The sequence below is a fragment of the Spea bombifrons genome, chromosome 10 (assembly GCF_027358695.1).
Source record: "Spea bombifrons isolate aSpeBom1 chromosome 10, aSpeBom1.2.pri, whole genome shotgun sequence".
Classification (NCBI taxonomy): domain Eukaryota; kingdom Metazoa; phylum Chordata; class Amphibia; order Anura; family Pelobatidae; genus Spea; species Spea bombifrons.
In genome coordinates this window covers 3,410,816-3,427,886 of record NC_071096.1, presented here as the reverse complement: position 1 = coordinate 3,427,886, position 17,071 = coordinate 3,410,816, and the positions used below count along the sequence as shown (strand labels likewise).

Here is a 17,071-nt window from a genome sequence, read left to right as displayed (position 1 = left end):
GTTAATATATGTCCAAAAAAAACAAAACGAAGCCTTTAAGTCAACTGTGAGAAAATTAGCTCTTTATTATATTTTTGCCCTTACTCACTTTAAGCAATGTGATAATTTTATCACCAATCTAATCAAATTGTGTAATGAAATAAGCTATGTGTGGATATTTGGTATATCCCGGTGAGGTGTTAAGATATAAATATATATATATAAATAGTAATATATATATATATATATATATATATATATATATATATATATATATATATATATATATATATATCACTATTTAATCTCTAAACATGACAGTATGATAAAGCCAGAGCAAATGATCAAAATCAAAAACGAAGAAAAAGATGGCATTATTTCACTCTCATCTGTATGATAAAAAAATGTTCGTAAGAATTATTTTCTAAAATGTAGAGAGACTTGCTGTTTAAATGATAGAACATTATTTTTTTCTATTATTCTAAATAATAGAAAAAAAAATAGAAAAAAAACCCCAAGGGATAATAAAAAGTCTGCGGGTCGTTCCGCGTGACTTCACAGATACATTCGAGGGGAATGTTGTAAACATGGGCCATACCATTTCTTTAATTTTGTACGTTTTTTTTTAGTTTCTGTTTCCAATTTCCAGAGGTCTGACCTTTTCTTGTTCATCCAGACAATTTCAATGGTTAACAGAAATATATAGAGTCACGCGTTTCCTAATTTACGTGGCAAACTGGTCTTTTGTGGTGGCTGGATACAAATTGGCAGCGACACAACGTAAGAAAGTATCTAGGTAATTGGTCGTGACTGATATATATATTACCCTTTGAGAAGTGTATCCGATACAGTAGAATGTTGAGTCCATCTAAGCTCATCGGGAACTTCTTGCTGCCATGTTTGCTGTCAACTTCCGACGATATTTGGCTACAAAAATCGCGTTCGAGGGGAACCTCTTCAATTTTTTTTCAAGCTACTAAAACTCCAGTGCTTGGAAATAGATCATTCCTCCTGCGGTTTCATGGTTTAGTCATTTTATGCCACGGTCTTTAAGGGTATAACAATATGGTGCTAATATTCTTCCAGCTTTTGGGTGACTTTAATCCTTCATCATAGTGGAATTCTGCGCGGCTGTTTAAGCGCTGGAAGCTTCCGCTTCTATACGGTCGGTGTTCATCTATTAGCATTTTAATGATTGTTTGATCTTTAATATAATGATTTACTTCAACTGTACAATTTCCTGCTGGTAAGCACATCAAGAATAGTTACATAGAGCCAGCCGGCCGGCCAGTCTATACCTTCTGACTCAAATGTGTGCCACAGATATACCACTAAGCCACGGAGGGAGTAGTACCGCTCCCGAGGGGCTACAGTTACTGTAAAGTTCTCCTGGGCTTTATTTGTTTCCAATAGAAGCCACCAACCCCATAACAACCGAAGAATATGGGCATTGGGGTTGAAAAACTCCTCGTAGATGGGAATGGGGTTCATATATTCCTAGTGGTGGCTTCACGTCGAGGACGATGCTCATCCCATACCCGATACGGTCCCGTTGTCCTGATGCTTTGGCCCGCCGGTGATGTTCAATTGAATCCGCAAGCCCGGAGGATTTTTAAGCTTTTACCCCAATCTGAGGTCAGTATCCCAAACACTCCTGGGTCCTGGTGCTATGAAAAAAATTAAAAAATAAATGCTGCTACAGTATAGCTTTCGAAATTATAAATATATAAAGATATATTTTATTATTATTATTATTTTATATTCTATATATCACTGCCAATGTGTTCTTTTGAGCTGTGGCTGCAAGTCGTAAGACTTTCTTCTTCCCCAATGAATCTCGCTTCCTAAACATCTCTCTCTGTATTGAGAGGGGTCGATAACAAACCTGGCTTCCCAATCTCTATTACAGATGTCCAATTCTTGATAATTTTTTCCCAGTGGATTGAAATAAAAGAAATAATAAATGTATTATAAATATATTAAGGAATAATACTCAGTCTCTGGAGATTCCTTCCCTGGTCGTTCCAGTTTTACATACTTGGCTTACTTCTTAGGACTAAACATTTCTCCGTCTCGGTTTCCTGAAGAATAGACTCGTGCGATTGGGGAGACATGACTGGATACATTGTAACTGTAGCACGCGTAATGCATCGCATCTTTTCCTTTTTAGTGGTTGACTCAACAATCAGACTAAAGATCCAACACCTCCTTGTCGATTGTCTCGCTCTCTTAATGTAACCACCGGCACATGGTCAACGCGTGGTCACCTTGGCTAAGCTAAGGGAGCGCCATTTGTGCTCTGATTACGGTTTATTGGGATTCTTTGTGTTTTTTTATGCTCTAGACGTTAATGTTTCGGATGCTGATATAATCGGTGGAGAGCCGAGAAGTTGCGCAATGTCACGTAGGCCTGCGAGGACTATTGAGCGTGTTTCTCGTTGCATTGCTACTCCTTTTTGATAGAGACGCGGGGTATAGATCCACCATTGTCTGAAGGCATAGTTTTTTGGCCAGGTACACCTGTATAGGACACCTGACCATCTCAAAGTTTTTTTTTTCCATGGTCTAGTTTTGTGGTGGTTTATAAGAATCCTCCGTATTTCTTGCGTATTCCGGACAGCACAAAAGAAAGGTTAGATGGTAAGACTCGTCTACCTTGGCCCAAAACGTAGTCGTTGTGTGGGGATGACTGCCGGATATTAAAGATCTGTTGGTTTTGTATGTAACCGGAATGGCGGTCTTGGGACAGTCTTCCAAACTTGGAGACATTAGTATTCTGTTTATCATTTTTGGGTCGATAATCACACTTTGGGTACAAATAAGGAATTCTCCTGTAACATAGTTGAAGGTCCTGGAAAAGTACAAGTCCGGTATTTCATCCTTAAATGAAATCATTAACTATAACTGTCAAATGAACCGTTAAAATGCAGCCTTGTCTTCAAAAAAAGTCTTGTCTTTCCACAGATAAGGGAGAAGATAGCATGAAAACTGTAATAAAATCAAGTCTTTATGATTTTTTAATGATTTTTTTTGTAATTATGATATTTTTGAGGGGGTAATTATCACACTTTTGTATTAAGAGCCAGCAGGTGGAGCACTTTTACCAATAAAATTACTTTCCTCGACATAAATGTCCGCCTGTAATTTCCAAGACTTGCTGTGGATGATGAGAGTTAAAATCCCAGATCAGATGTTGAGTAATCGTTATAACGCAGACATAGGTTGCCGTTATAAACAAGCAAATTGGTAACCTCTACTGCCAAATGCCTTTTTGTTCCACTTTTTTTACTCTGCTAATTTTTTCTGTTTTATGTATTTTTTTTTTTTAATTAAAAATTCATTTTATTGTCCTAGACTACTCAGGTAAAACTCAAATGACTGCTAGCCATTCTTTGTCGGATAAAAAAATTAGAATCTTTTATAAAAATCACATAAAAAAAGATGGCAGCAAATGATTATTTTTTATTTCTTTAAAAAATATATATTTACTATACATGATCAGGCGTTCAGGACCTTATGCCCCAAAGTGTATTCCCTATCATGATCATATTAACGCAGCCAAAAAGAAGCTAAAGAATATAATAAAGAGTTTAACGGTCAGAAAAAAAATCTAAAAATCCTCGACCAATTATATATAAATGTATATATTCACATATTTAAAAACTACGCATTTTGTGTTCGGTTTTGTCCAAACTTTGGTATTTCCATCCAACTCGTCCTTAACCACGGTGAGGTTGTTCGACCAAACCATCCATGTTGACCATTTTATAGGTTTTTAGGATTTTTCCCAATGACATCACAAGTTGTAGGACCCAACAGGAACAGGACCCAATTTTCCTTTGATTATTAGGGCAAATGGCATTGATGTAGAAGTTGTACGCAAATTCATTCATCTTTCCGAGATTGTTGACAGTAGCTGGGCTTCCGTGTGTCCAAATCCAGCTTCGTGGAGAGGTTTTGATCTCTGGCACTTTTTATGTACAGGTTATGGCGAGATTAGAGGAACCCTCAGCTGTGTTGCGATTAGAAGACACAGTCAGAAGTTATGAAATATTCATGTTTAGTACAGAATTTTTTTTATATTCTTTTTTTTATTTTTTATTAATGAGATTTCAGGCTTCAGGAGATAGAAGTGCAGCTCTTCCCGGTCGAGACTAATTCCTTAGTATCAACAAGATCACCCAATTTAAATGAAAATTAGAGGTGCAGGGAAAGGAGAGAAACGCTTTCTGGGTAAAAAAAAAAAAAAAAAAAAAAAAAAATACTCAGCCTCTTCTAAATATTGCCTCCTCCAGGGGGAACATTTAACAAAAAAAAAAACTACAAAACAGAAAAAAATATTTTTTAAAAATAAAACATTTGTAATATATATATATATATATTTGATCCACATCCAAGCTTTTTTGTCATTTTTTTGCTTTCAACAAATTCACAAAAATCAAATTAAAAAAATAGATTTATGGGAGTAAAAAAAGTGAAACGAACTAGATATTTTATTTTGATAAATGCGTTTTTATCATTATCTTTTGACCGCGCTCTCCATTTGAGACTGTAGCAAATGTTGGTTAACGCCGCCAATTAACGTTGTTTAACGCCACGGTAAGGAACGGCCCATCGATCCGGGGTGGGGGGGTTCTTAGAGCAATATTGGAATTTCCAATGGAATGTCTGTGATCTGTAGAATTCCAACCACTGGTTTAGCCTCTGACCTGCTTGGTACGGGCCAGTCTTGTATAGAAAACACCGCAATATCTGCATAACACAAAGCATTTTTATCTATGTATTAATATGTTAATATTATACTGTTTTGGCTTATTGGTTGTTTTTTTTTCCAGACTTATGCTTTATAGTCCCCGTGTGATTTCACTAGTACACGCTAGTACACTGGACACTGATGAAGCTGTTTTTTTGGTATAACCAAATCTTTCCTTTTTATTTTATTATTATTTTGTTTTGTTATAATATCCCTGTAATGGAAAATTTATTGTTAATAAAACATTTCAGTTTACCAATGGAGATTGCGTTCTTTATTACCACGTAGCTTTTTTTTTTTTATTGCATGTGACATGTTATTGCCAGATGGGGTAATAGTCAAATAATAGAAGCCATGAAAAAAAATAATTAAAAAAAAAAAAAAAAAAAAATATATATATATATATATATATATTTATATATATATATATATATATATATATAAAAATAAATGTATATGTATATATAACAATTTTGTAGGTGGGTATGGGCAGGGCTAATGTATGGCCATGCCCACGCAAATCTCTTGGCTTGAAATTTAAAATAAAAATATTATACATGTTGGGTTTTTTTAAATTTCTAAACTCATCGATTGGTTAATCCAGAAAAATTCAAAATAAAACTCCTCTCAAACAATTTCAAGGTATTTCTTAGCGAGTAAAAACGTTATCTCATAATTTCCATATCCCTTCCTGCTGAAAATGTATGAAAAGCTCCTATAAAGAAATGTTCGGAATTGAGGGTGGATTCTACGGCTTTACTGCCCTTCCTGTAGGAAAAAGTCATTTTTCCTGTGTATGCAAAGCCTATGGGGCTAATGGGTTTTTAGGGTGTTAATTTTATGTTGAACGCCCTGAATTGTAAAATTAATATCCTATATCCCTATTTCTAAGCCACTCCTCCAGAAGAGGGAGAGTTCCAGGTAGCCTACCTATTGGGGCAATTAGGTACATCTAGCTGCTGTTGGACTACAATGCACCCCAAAATGATGGCTTCGTTTGAGTTAACATCGGAAAAAAATCGTTTTTTTTATTTATTTAATTACTCTGTTACTGAAAATGCAGTTTTCCAGCTGGTAATATTCTAATTAGTTTATAAAATCCTTAGATTTTTGTTTCAATGCATTCTGTCCCCCGATAATAAGCCAAGAGCAACAAGAATAACGCAATCTCTATAACCATCAAACATTACGACATCTTCAAAAAACGTCAGTTCTGTTTGCGTCGTCGTGTCCTTGTTCGTAAAAAAACCCCCCCAGAAACCAAAATGAAATCTTTCACGCAGACGGCACCCTCCTGAATCAGCCGCGCGCGTGTCGTACGTTTTAGCTTTTTAACGAGCTGCCGTCACTATTGCGTCACAGTTTCCAAGGAAACGCTTCCCCCCCCCATCAAATAATTGTCTCTTCAATAACGGTACCAAAAAAAAAAAATGCGAGTTGTTATATGTGGGAGTTTTTTGAAAGATTGTAACTCTGTGTAGTGAATGGAATAACCGCTCACCTCGGGTTAAAACATAAAACTGTGTTTTATTGGGAAAAAAAGCCTTCTCCGGTTTCTGTTACGTTCTGGGTACAGAAGACGCGTCCTGAATAAATTCACCTCGACGCAAAACCAAAACGATTGTTCTTGTTCTTTATTATCCATAAAAAAAAACATGCGGTATTGGAGGATGTCGACTTTGTGCGTTCACCACAGAAAAAGGCACAACGTTTTTACATACATTACTTTACGACAACTACCGATCTATGTAACACATGTTTAGGGGTTAATTATTTGGGCGACTTGGTATACGGCCACCATCTAAGCTCATGAGATGCACAAGCCTTGCTGGTTGACTCGGGGGAATTTACTTACACGATGGGCATTTGATTCCTGGATCTGACCGTTTAAGGGACTGTGCTTTAAAAGACAATTAACGTTAATAACGATACGTGGAAGAACTGGAAGTGCGTGGCAGATGGATTCCCAAAAGGAAGAAATGGTATGGGAGGCAATGAGGTGTTTCTTTTTTCTGATACAGTGTGACAGACGCTGAAACATAATCTGTGTGGGCTCCGTAAACATTACTCGAGAAGTTGAAAGGTTTTGTAGCCTGGAAAAGACCAGAATGGTCACGCGCCTAAATGAACGTGCGGTGGAGGGGACCTGGAAGTCCAGGTTTGTTAAGAGGAATGCATTTAGGGTAGGGGGGCATATAGCTTAGAAATGGCTTTTTTTTTTTAGAATGAGGAAGACTTGTTACATCGTGGAAGCTTCTCTTCCCCTCTAGAATGATGGGTTGGAAGAATGGTTACAAAGGTTCTGGAACTAAGTAGGCATCTTTTATCTCCATATCCAGGACTGGCAGTCAACTGGATGGAAGCTGGAGATGAAAATCTTATGGTTGGGAAGGTTTGGCAGTCATTGCACGCCCTTGGTAGTAGGAGTCAAATACCCTTTGTTTTTAGGATTCTTGGCACCCCTAACTTGTCACGCACGGCCCCTTTCTCCTGTGTCTTTAATGTGAGCTCTTTGACTTTGATAGAGACCATTCGGTAATATGTAAGCAGATCTGGGGCAAAACTCTAAATGTGGAGCAGTCACCATAGAAACTGAGAATAGTCCAGGACTACTCGTCAAGGTGATGTCATCTGTGTTAAATTTGGTCATTATGTTTCTCACAAAAGCACGAGTCACACCACCTCTAAAGTCACGATACACGACGGGTACATCAAACGTGAAGCCCATGGCTTTGTGACATTCCCGTGTACAGGAGTCGCCTTTGGTTATGGACGTTAAATGAGACACCATGTAAATTAACCTGATTTACTAGTCGATGGGGCTTATGATGATGCTGCAAGGTGGCACCTGTGAATTAGCACCTACAACATGGGTGATACTCGTGTGATCGCGTGTGACCCGTGGCCTATCACGGATGCAAATTGTGCCACATGGCTATTTGTCTTCTAGGGTTGCTCATCATTTCTTGCCAATGGCTTTTTCCCATTCCAGTCCTGTCTAAACCCAAAGAAAAGGTACCCAGTATATGGCTTGGACCGTTGGCTCGAGTTTTCTGCCCAGTGGGCTCCAAATAAATCATCTCCAGATCCACGCTGACCTCTCCGAGGAGCTCCGGTGGCACCTCGAACATTATCATCTCATTCCAAACGGGGTTGATTTTGTGTTTCGCTCGTTTACTCTGTTTCTTCTTCAGCTTTTTTGACCCATGCCTGAGGCTGACCTTCACCGAAAGATCTGCAGCAGACAAAACCAGTAAGAATGTGCATCGTTATTGTACTTATACTGGAAGTTACTGGGTATTTTAGTTTCCGAGCGAGATGTTTCTCTGGAGAACATGGTTATATTATCAAATATTTGGAGGTCCACCTCCAACAGGGACAATACCAGATAACCCCTTAGTAAATGTTCATGTTTGCCTTAACATACTTAATAACAATGTAACAATATCAATTTTGTGCAACATTTTATCCTCTACATGTTCAGAAAGAGGCCCCAAAAACTAAAAGGGGACCTTAGGCAACCTTTTATTTGCTAACAGCGACCCCAATAGGCTCTAGATGGAGAGGAATCGGGACAAGTAGGTTTTTTATTGTTTTGTTTTACCTTTACCGAGAAGATCGTTGCTTCGATCTGAATGTATATTTCTGGCTTTGATCAGCACCACGATGAGACGATTTGCCGCTGGTAGGTAGCTCACCGACAGAAGCACTTCCCCGGCGGAATTGGCGTCCTACGGGGCAAGGACATTTTACCATTTAATTAACTCGACCGTGAGTGTTTAAATGACTTATATTTAAGTCCCGTTTACAAAGTATCCCGCAAACCCAAGGCTAGACCACAGCAGATAGTAGGAGACGCCATCCCCGTCCGCAGAAAGAAAATGCTGGTGCGCAGTGGTCCATCAAATGCTCAAAGCATGGGTCCTATGGTTCCTACACAGACCAGACTGGCTGTCTGGCACACTGGGCAAACACCTGGTGGGCCACTGGCCCCCATCACCCCATCGATCCAGCTGGACATGGCTGGCCATAGGCCGTGTGAGAATAAAAGCCTAATGTGCATCCTCTTATATCTGATATTTACCGGCTGCTGGCCATAAACTTACGGGGGCCACCAGTTTGGCCCTTTTCTTCTTCTGCCCACAATCTGTCTACAGATCTATCTGCATAATGACAACAACAGACTAACGCTACATAATAGCAATAATAAATGATCTAATCCACATGACAGTGAACAATTAAAAAAAAAAAAAAGAACATTGGCTTTGATTTTGTGACCTTGTATCTCTCTCTTGTATCCTTTAAATAGGAAATAGGGTTATGTGAATTTTAACCCCTTAATTGCCGTTCAGAGGTGTTGCTGGCCTGGTGCTGAAAGGCGATGGAGTTGCTTTGGACGTAGAAACGATAATATCTTCCTCCCCGACCCGCGGCAGCAGGAAATTAAATCGGGGATGAAGGGAGGAGGAGGGTGCGCTAACCTGGAAAACACGGTGTACGAGGAGAGCTATAAATATCTCGTTGAACTCTCCCTTTCCACCCCCTCCACGGTCTGTACGAGTGATTCAGGAATTATCAGCACCGAGCACGGTCTCCAGGGTCTCTAATGACGCAAGCAGACATCTCGCGCTCTGCAAGCGGCTCTTAAACCAGGACACGCAGATGCTGACGAGATGCTCCAGCAGGACTGACTGTGCGTCTGAGTACCAAAGCGTCTGTTCTAGAGCATTTATCCAAAGCTCTTTACTGAGATAGAGATCCGATGAACCCTCCGAGTGCCGGGAAAGACGCATGAACATATAGTCTGTCTCCAGCAGGGACAATAAATTTAGTTATAACAAAGTAACTCAAATGTTCACCTTTGCTTTAAAACTCTTAACGATGTAACAAAATGGATACATGGATGAATTCCAACATTCTATCGGCTCCGTTCTCAGATAGATGACCCCATAATAGGTACCCAAGGTGTTTCTCCTGATTGTAGCTGGACATATAAATATCTGCCGGCACTAGAATCATGTTTTATGCGTAACTCTCGTAGTATGCTTTATTAATCGCCGACCCACCTTTTCGGGGACCTTGAGGTCCACCCATCGCGCCGTTCCAAATGGAATTCCAACGTTTGCCAGGCTCAAGGTTATTTCACCGGCAACCTGATGCCTGGAGAAGCTGTCACAAACCCGCAAGGTTAGGGTTAGCGTCCCTTCGGCTCTGTCCTCCACCTTCAGCGGGAAAAGGAGCGCTTCTTCCCACACCGTGTGCGGAGACCTTTTCATCAGCGCTGTCTGGGCCTCTGTCTGTCCATGGCAGGTGGTCAGGGTGCCCAGGACGTAGCAGTGGCTTCCGGAGTCTTCCTCTCCTGGAAGTGTGGAGCCCACAGCTTAACATGGGGAGGAAAAAAAGCAGAGGACTATTAAATGCGAAGTAACCTACCTGCCAGGAGGCTTTTTTTTTTCTAAAGGTTCTATCAACCTTACGATTATTCATTTAGGCTGAATGAATGTTTGAGAACATGAATGAAAATGTTTGTTTCATGCAATAGAAGCAAATGAATGAACGAGCGCGTAGATCTCACTGTTCCACTAAGTTAGGTCCAAAGTCAACCAACACAACATGGAGGTAACATTTCAAGGGTTTATAATGGGGTTTGAAGATCTAGTTCAGGAGGATGTGTTGATGGGGTTCCTCGGCTCATCAACCCCCAAAAAAGCAGTTAAAATCCAATTTAAGATTTTTTTAGATGTTTCAATCATCTCCAGAGCCATGTCCACCCGGAGATCTCTGGGTTTCAGAGGATTGTCGTCTTTATCACCAAACTTCAAGTTGTGAAGGGCAACCCAGGATGAAAATATGTTTAATATCTCACTAAGTCTCTTAAGAATAATAACTTCAACTTTATTGCTATGAAAATAAAATATTGGCCTTACCTTCCAAGAACGAGACGCACAGTTCTTCGGTCTGGCGCTCGTACCCGAGTGAGTAGCGCATCTTGGGGACGTGGGGAAAACTGGGTGGTTTTTCTAGATCTTCGTTTTCTGGAACCGGCGGATTGTCATCCAGACCTGGAAGCGATTCACACCAAATGTAATAACCGGTCAGCGAGAAGCTTAGTTTACAAACAGATTTCTCCCTTTAGTTTTTTTTTCTGAGCTTTCAGTTATTTGTAATTATTGTGACATTTAACCCTATCAATCCAGAAAACAATCCAGAAGCCCATGTAATCCGCAGTATTGAAATGATAACGTTACTTAGACGTGGGTTAGCGCTACGTCGGTCAATATGCTTTCACCAATCTTTGCTTTAGCTTCCGCCTCTTCCATAGGGGGGCTGTGCACGGTATCTACAACAACTTTAGAATGTTAGCCTTTAGGGTTCACCCCCTGACTTCAAAGCAGGTCCTATTTTCCTGAAACATGTCTTCCTGATTGATCTCCGCATACAGGGGTAGCCAACGGGTCCATTGTGCTGCTGCTAGAGCAGGGGTAGGCAATCTTTGGCTCTCCTGATGTTGTGGACTACATCTCCCATAATGCTCTTACAGTCATAATGCTGGCAAAGCATCAAGGGAAATGTAGTCCACAACATCTGGAGAGCCGAAGCTTGCCTACCCCCGTGCTAGAGTCATTAGTCAAAGTTGCTACTTTTCATTGGGTCAACATAGAAAAAGATACAGCCTCGGAGGTCTTTTCTTCAGCTTATGTGCTTGCAACTTTTTCTATGTTGACCCAAAACAAGGTACCGTTTTCTTCCAAAGGCGGCATCTTCTCTTGGACCAATGCAATCCTTACAGGAGAGAATTATTACATGTCAGCAATTAGTAGACGTGATTGACTAGATTAATAAACCAATAAATAGAAATGCATCAATAAGACGAGTCCTTTTCTTGTGCGTCTAAAGTTTGGGTTCATGGAAAACAATGAAATTTCTGGCTGTAACATAATTGCAAAAGGGTTTTCAAACAATCAATTAGCCTTTTAAACCTAAACTTGGATTAGCAAACACAACGTGCCATTGGAACCCAGGAGTGATGGGAGTGATAAAGGGCCATTGGAACACAAGAGTGATGGGAGTGATAAAGGGCCATTGGAACACAGGAGTGATGGGAGTGATAAAGGGCCTCTGTACGCCTATGAAGAGATTCCAGCTACAAAAGTCATTAAAAACATTAACCCTGTCTGCGCTGGATTTCTGATCCAGCCGCTGCAGGACTACATCTCCCATACTCCTCAGCCAGCCTATTAGCAGAAAGAGCATTATGGGAGATGTAGTCCTGCAGCAGCTGGAGGGCCGCAGGTTGGACACCCCGGGATTAGGACACATTGGGATCCCTTCATCTTTTCTGATATTTCCACGGTTTTAGTCCTCCTCCGCACTCTCTCCAGAAGGTCAATGTCCTTCTGGAGATGAGGGTCTCCAGAAGCCTCTAGATGAGGTCTGACCGGAGAGCCACCTCTCTCTTTGTGCTACCAGTAAATAATATTGTATCAGCCTCTTTGAAAACATCTCAAGATTCATTAAGCGATCAGGATATGCAAATGAAAACAAACATACAAAACAAACAAAAAAAGAAATCAACCCCGGGTTGGGTTATTAACTGAGGAACTGATGGAGGAATCGCCCCGTTTTATCCATCTATATCTAAAATAATGAACTTGCCTTCAGCATACAGGCCGGTTCTGTTCCTAATATTTTTAGATGCTTTAGAAATGAACAATAAGGCAGAGAGTGAGAGAGAGTCAGAAAAAAACAATTAATTTAATTTCTGAATAAGAAACCCCTTTGAATATCCTCTGAATCGAGAGAGCGCACAGGGTGTCTTGTTAGACCCCCCCCCACGATTGCATATGATGGCTGGAGGGTCCCTTTAAAAGAAATTAGAAGGCCTCGGTTTCATTAACCTTCGTGTTCCTGTAATGTATGCTGGGAGATTTCATACCTGAGACTCCAGAGGTGGTCTCCACACTCCTGTTCTCAGGAGATCCATCCTTTGCCTGCTCATCGTTCTCTATCATCTTCAAAGCGTAATCTTTATCATTAACGATCTCCGGGGACGTCTGCCTGGATCCGTAGATATGAGGGAAATTAAGTTTTGCCTGAGGATGAACGGGTTCCGTACACTTATAAACGCTCATCTAAAAGAGAGAAGAAACGGTAAAAGAGTCAGAAAAAAGCCTTTGGCTAATAACTTGATTTTTCGGGCGTCATCACGCAGCGGACCGGAATGGTGCACTTTTTATAGGTTAATGAGAGGTGAGAAGTCGGAGACAGAAGTTTTGTGAAATCTCAATAACTCGAAGTTCAGAGATAGATTTAAATATGGACGACGTTTATCAAACAGCTACAACGAAGCCCTCAGCTCAAATGGAGTCATCAGTGAAGTAACTACGGGGGTCACAGAGGTCACAGCTGTGATTGGGCCCATGCCTCTAGGAGGCCCGGTGTGACACCTCGTTCCGGTCTCCTTGTACCAGTCCAGGTTGGAAGGGCCCTTTCTAAACTATTTTGTACTGGCACAGGGAGACAGGAACGTATCGGGCTCACGATATGCCATCTGACCCCGTGTATGTGAGCATGGATGTGTGATTTTGTGTGTGCGCATGAATGTGTAATTGTGTGTGTGAGAATGAATGTGTAGGTGTGTGAGCATGAATGTGTAATTGCATATTACACATATACTATTCCGTCCATGGCAAGTAAATAGTTAAAAAGACATCTGAACATCAATCGGCACATTGAGATCTAGAGAGGCTTTTCCATCAAGTGAACGCTTCGACCCGCATACGTCTGCTCGCAGTCTGTTGCTTGGCAACCGCTCGGTCTCAATAGTCAATTTTAAGGACCTGCTGCGTGCGAGCCATTAACATTAATCTTCTGTAAATCTGGACTCCCATTGGCCGAGACGGAACGCACGCCAAAGTGGAGATCCACCAGGGACATCTAGAAAGTGCTAACAGAGTCCTCCAAATCCTGGACCGAAAAAAAATAATTTCTTTTGTAAAGATAACGCTAATAACTCCCATCGGGTGAAATTCTAAAACATACGGAATTAAGAAAAATAGATTGTGTCCTTTTCTTCATTTTTTTTCAACAATAAAGGGAAGGCAGCTTTCTCCTGGCCCTCAGATTTTATAAGGTTCTATAAGAAAGTTAAACATCAGGCTCCCGAGAAAAGATTCCCATAGTTTTATAGAGTTTTATATCTGATCCAGCGCCTCATCGAGCCTCTGCAGCGTTTTAGAAGGAATGTAAGGAAGTTTTACTTTGCTGAGAGGGTGGTAGATAAGTGGAACAGCCTCCCAGCAGAAATGGTAGAGGGTAATACAGTGAGGGTATTAAACATGCATGGGATAGACATACGGCTCCTGAATCTAAGACGAGACCAACGTCTGATTAAGGTTTGAGTCTTTACAGCAGGAGAACCGGGCGACTAGACGGGGGCCGGATGGGGCCGATGAAGAAATGTATTGAGAATTAAAACTTAAGTTACTTTGTAACACATCGCCTGCTATAGACTATTGTAACTTTTACGCGTTACATTCCATTAATTCTGGTTAGATGGATAAAAAATAAAAAATAAATTATTACCCGTATATTATTAATAAATTATTTTATGAGATATAAATACATATTATTTATATTATTATTATTATTATTATTATTAGATATTTATTTTTGTTGTTGGTATTTAATTGTTTGTACACTGTCAGTGGCGCATGATTCTCAGCAATCACTAAAACCAGTTCTTCTAGTCCAAGAAAACATCCCCACGACACAGAAAATAGAAGTTTATATTCGGAAGGACCTGAGAATTTCAACTTTTGGATCGAATTGAACCTCAATCTAATCAAACAAATCGAATGAGAACATTAATCAATTTTCTGCAGCTTAAACTTATTTAATTGACATAATAGATCGGATTTGAATGTTTTAAAGATTAATATTGGATCTGAAGCTTTGCACACTCCTGTGTATTGGTGAAAAAGTGATAATTCTATTTTTAATGATTTTTTTTCATTGATTTAGATTTTTATGCATATTGGTGCATGGGTTAAGTTTCTTGACCGAGACTAGAATCAAGGTCCTCTGCTCTTCTGTGGAACTGGATTTTCCAGTTGACTCCAAGGGAAAAGACTCTACTTCTTTGTCTCTGGTTTGAAATCCTTGGCTCTGTTCACTAAAAGGGAAACGTAGGTGACGCTGTGTTATATCGTTGGACTTCATGGAGTCAGTGGTCTTCAAACAATGACTTTCTAACTAGTTCAGCTCAGGTGCTCTCACCAAGCACCTCCAGACAGGTTATATTTTCTCGCAGGGTCAGGAAGTTGGTTTCAGTTGACTTTGAGTCTTTCCCGCAGCTCATCGAGATGATCAAACCTTGGTGGGACATCCATGAGCAAGCGAGGAGCTTACCAACAAAATCAGGTGACCAGGAAAGTTTGTTTCAGAGGATGAGCCCCTCTCCCCAGGAACGCAAAATAGCAGGTCCACCAACTTCAACAAGACTCAGTTTGGGATTAGAATTTGGGAATAACGTTTTAGTGGTGAATCCTTCCTAACATCACCAGCTTCAACTATAAGCAAACAGAATGCCATGAACACTATATAGACAAAAGTATTGGGACACCTGACCATTGCACCAACAGGAGCTTTGATGACATCTCATTCTAAATATATAGACATTAATATGTAGTTGGTCCCCCTTTGCGGCTATAACGGCTTCCACTCTTCTGGGAAGGCTTTTCACAAGATTTTGGGGAGTTTCTGAGGGATTTTTGCCCGTTCATCCAGTAGAGCGTTTGTGAGGTCAGGCGCTGATGTTGGACGAGACGCCCGGCTCACAAACTCCATTCCAGTTCATCCCAAAGGTGTTTGATGGGGTTGAGGTCAGGGCTCTCTGCGGCCGGTCACAAGTATTGCGACACACGTCTTAATTATTGAAGTTAGGGTTTGGGTTACGCCAAGTGAAGAAAATTCTGGATGAATTGGCACAAATTCCCAGTCCCTGTTGGTGTAATGGTCAGGTGTCCAAATACTTTTGTCTATATGGTGTATATTACCTGCCCTCTCAGCTGATGCTTCAATACCAGTTTAGCTTGAGTGAATATTAGTAAATAGTATACTCGGTACTATCACATTCAATCGAGCTTCATCTTTTTCTGATACTTTTCATGCAGTAAAGGTATAACGGGAATTGGGCAGATCGAAATAAAAAAGAAAATAAAAACATTATTAACAATAAGTAGCTGATAATTGTAAACACTTTCAGTGACATCAGTAGAGCATGTGTTGGGGTGAAATTATGTTCCACTATATGAGATGTAATACCAGAACAGATGTGTGTGTATGGGTAGCTGGGGCAGTGAAGTGGTTAAATCCCCCTTTTACCCCATCCATACACACAGACACATGTGATTATAAGATGTGACCCAAAGAGGTCCTGCAGCAGCTGGGGTCTATTTAATGTCAAAGCTGGGGTAAGTAAGCTGGGTGTGTACAAGGGAGTCTGGGGGGGGGGTAAATCATATGCATGAAGTTGTGGCACCAAAAGGGTCAAAGAAAAGAAATCAAAATCGGTTTAAATGATAAATAATGAAGGTTTCAGAATGCAGAGAGGATGCACATGAGTTACAATGTAACAAGCTAGAATTCGCTACATGGACTAATTAACCCATTCATCACCAGCGGAGCATTTCTAACAATAAACCCTTTAACCTCAATTCACCCCCAGGGGTTTCATGGAACTCTGACCAAAGCTTTAGAACTGGAGACCCCATTAGAGAATTTGCCCCAAGATAGAGGGTGGGTGAACAAAGATACATACCGGGTGCCCTTGTTGGAGAACACTTGCCATGGTCACTGGGGTGCCACCTTCACTGTCTGAGGACATCTTCTTCTTCTTCTTATAGCAGCTGCACACACATATGCTGCCACAGAAGGCAAAAAAGGCAGCAGCTACCCCCAGGGTTGCCCCCATTGCTATTAACGGGGCTGAGATCATCTTGGGACCAGCTAGGAGTCACATACAATCTGGAACTTCGCACCCCACAGTCTCCTGCCCCTGGTGCCCCTTTTGCCCTTGAGCAGGGGTCTCAATCCATGTCTTCTGCTGCTGTGTGGGGTGTGAGGTTCTGATTCCTCAAGTGCAGCCCAGGCAATGAGCTGTGGATGCTGTGATTCCTGCTTTCACTGAATTATGAGAGTCAGATCTCCAGGGAAGAGGGTGGTCTTAACCCTGAAGACGTCATTTCCACGGCATAAGCTGCAGCAACAAGCAGGAGCTTCCAGATCCTTGCATCCCCTCAAGGTCTGCACACTCAGCATCAATCAAAGGAGTCAAAA

At 40.8% G+C, this 17,071-nt stretch overlaps 1 protein-coding gene across 1 annotated transcript; it reads right to left on the bottom strand.

The window, feature by feature from the left end:
- Window positions 1-6,939: 6,939 nt before the first annotated feature.
- Window positions 6,940-16,859, bottom strand: SYT13 (synaptotagmin 13). Its single transcript, XM_053448545.1, has 6 exons — window positions 16,554-16,859; window positions 12,669-12,864; window positions 10,660-10,794; window positions 9,799-10,112; window positions 8,337-8,463; window positions 6,940-7,967 (listed from the first exon to the last, which is right to left on the bottom strand). The coding sequence occupies exons 1-6, from the start codon at window positions 16,728-16,730 to the stop codon at window positions 7,642-7,644; spliced, it is 1,275 nt and encodes a 424-aa protein (XP_053304520.1). The 5' UTR covers window positions 16,731-16,859; the 3' UTR covers window positions 6,940-7,641.
- Window positions 16,860-17,071: the final 212 nt, after the last annotated feature.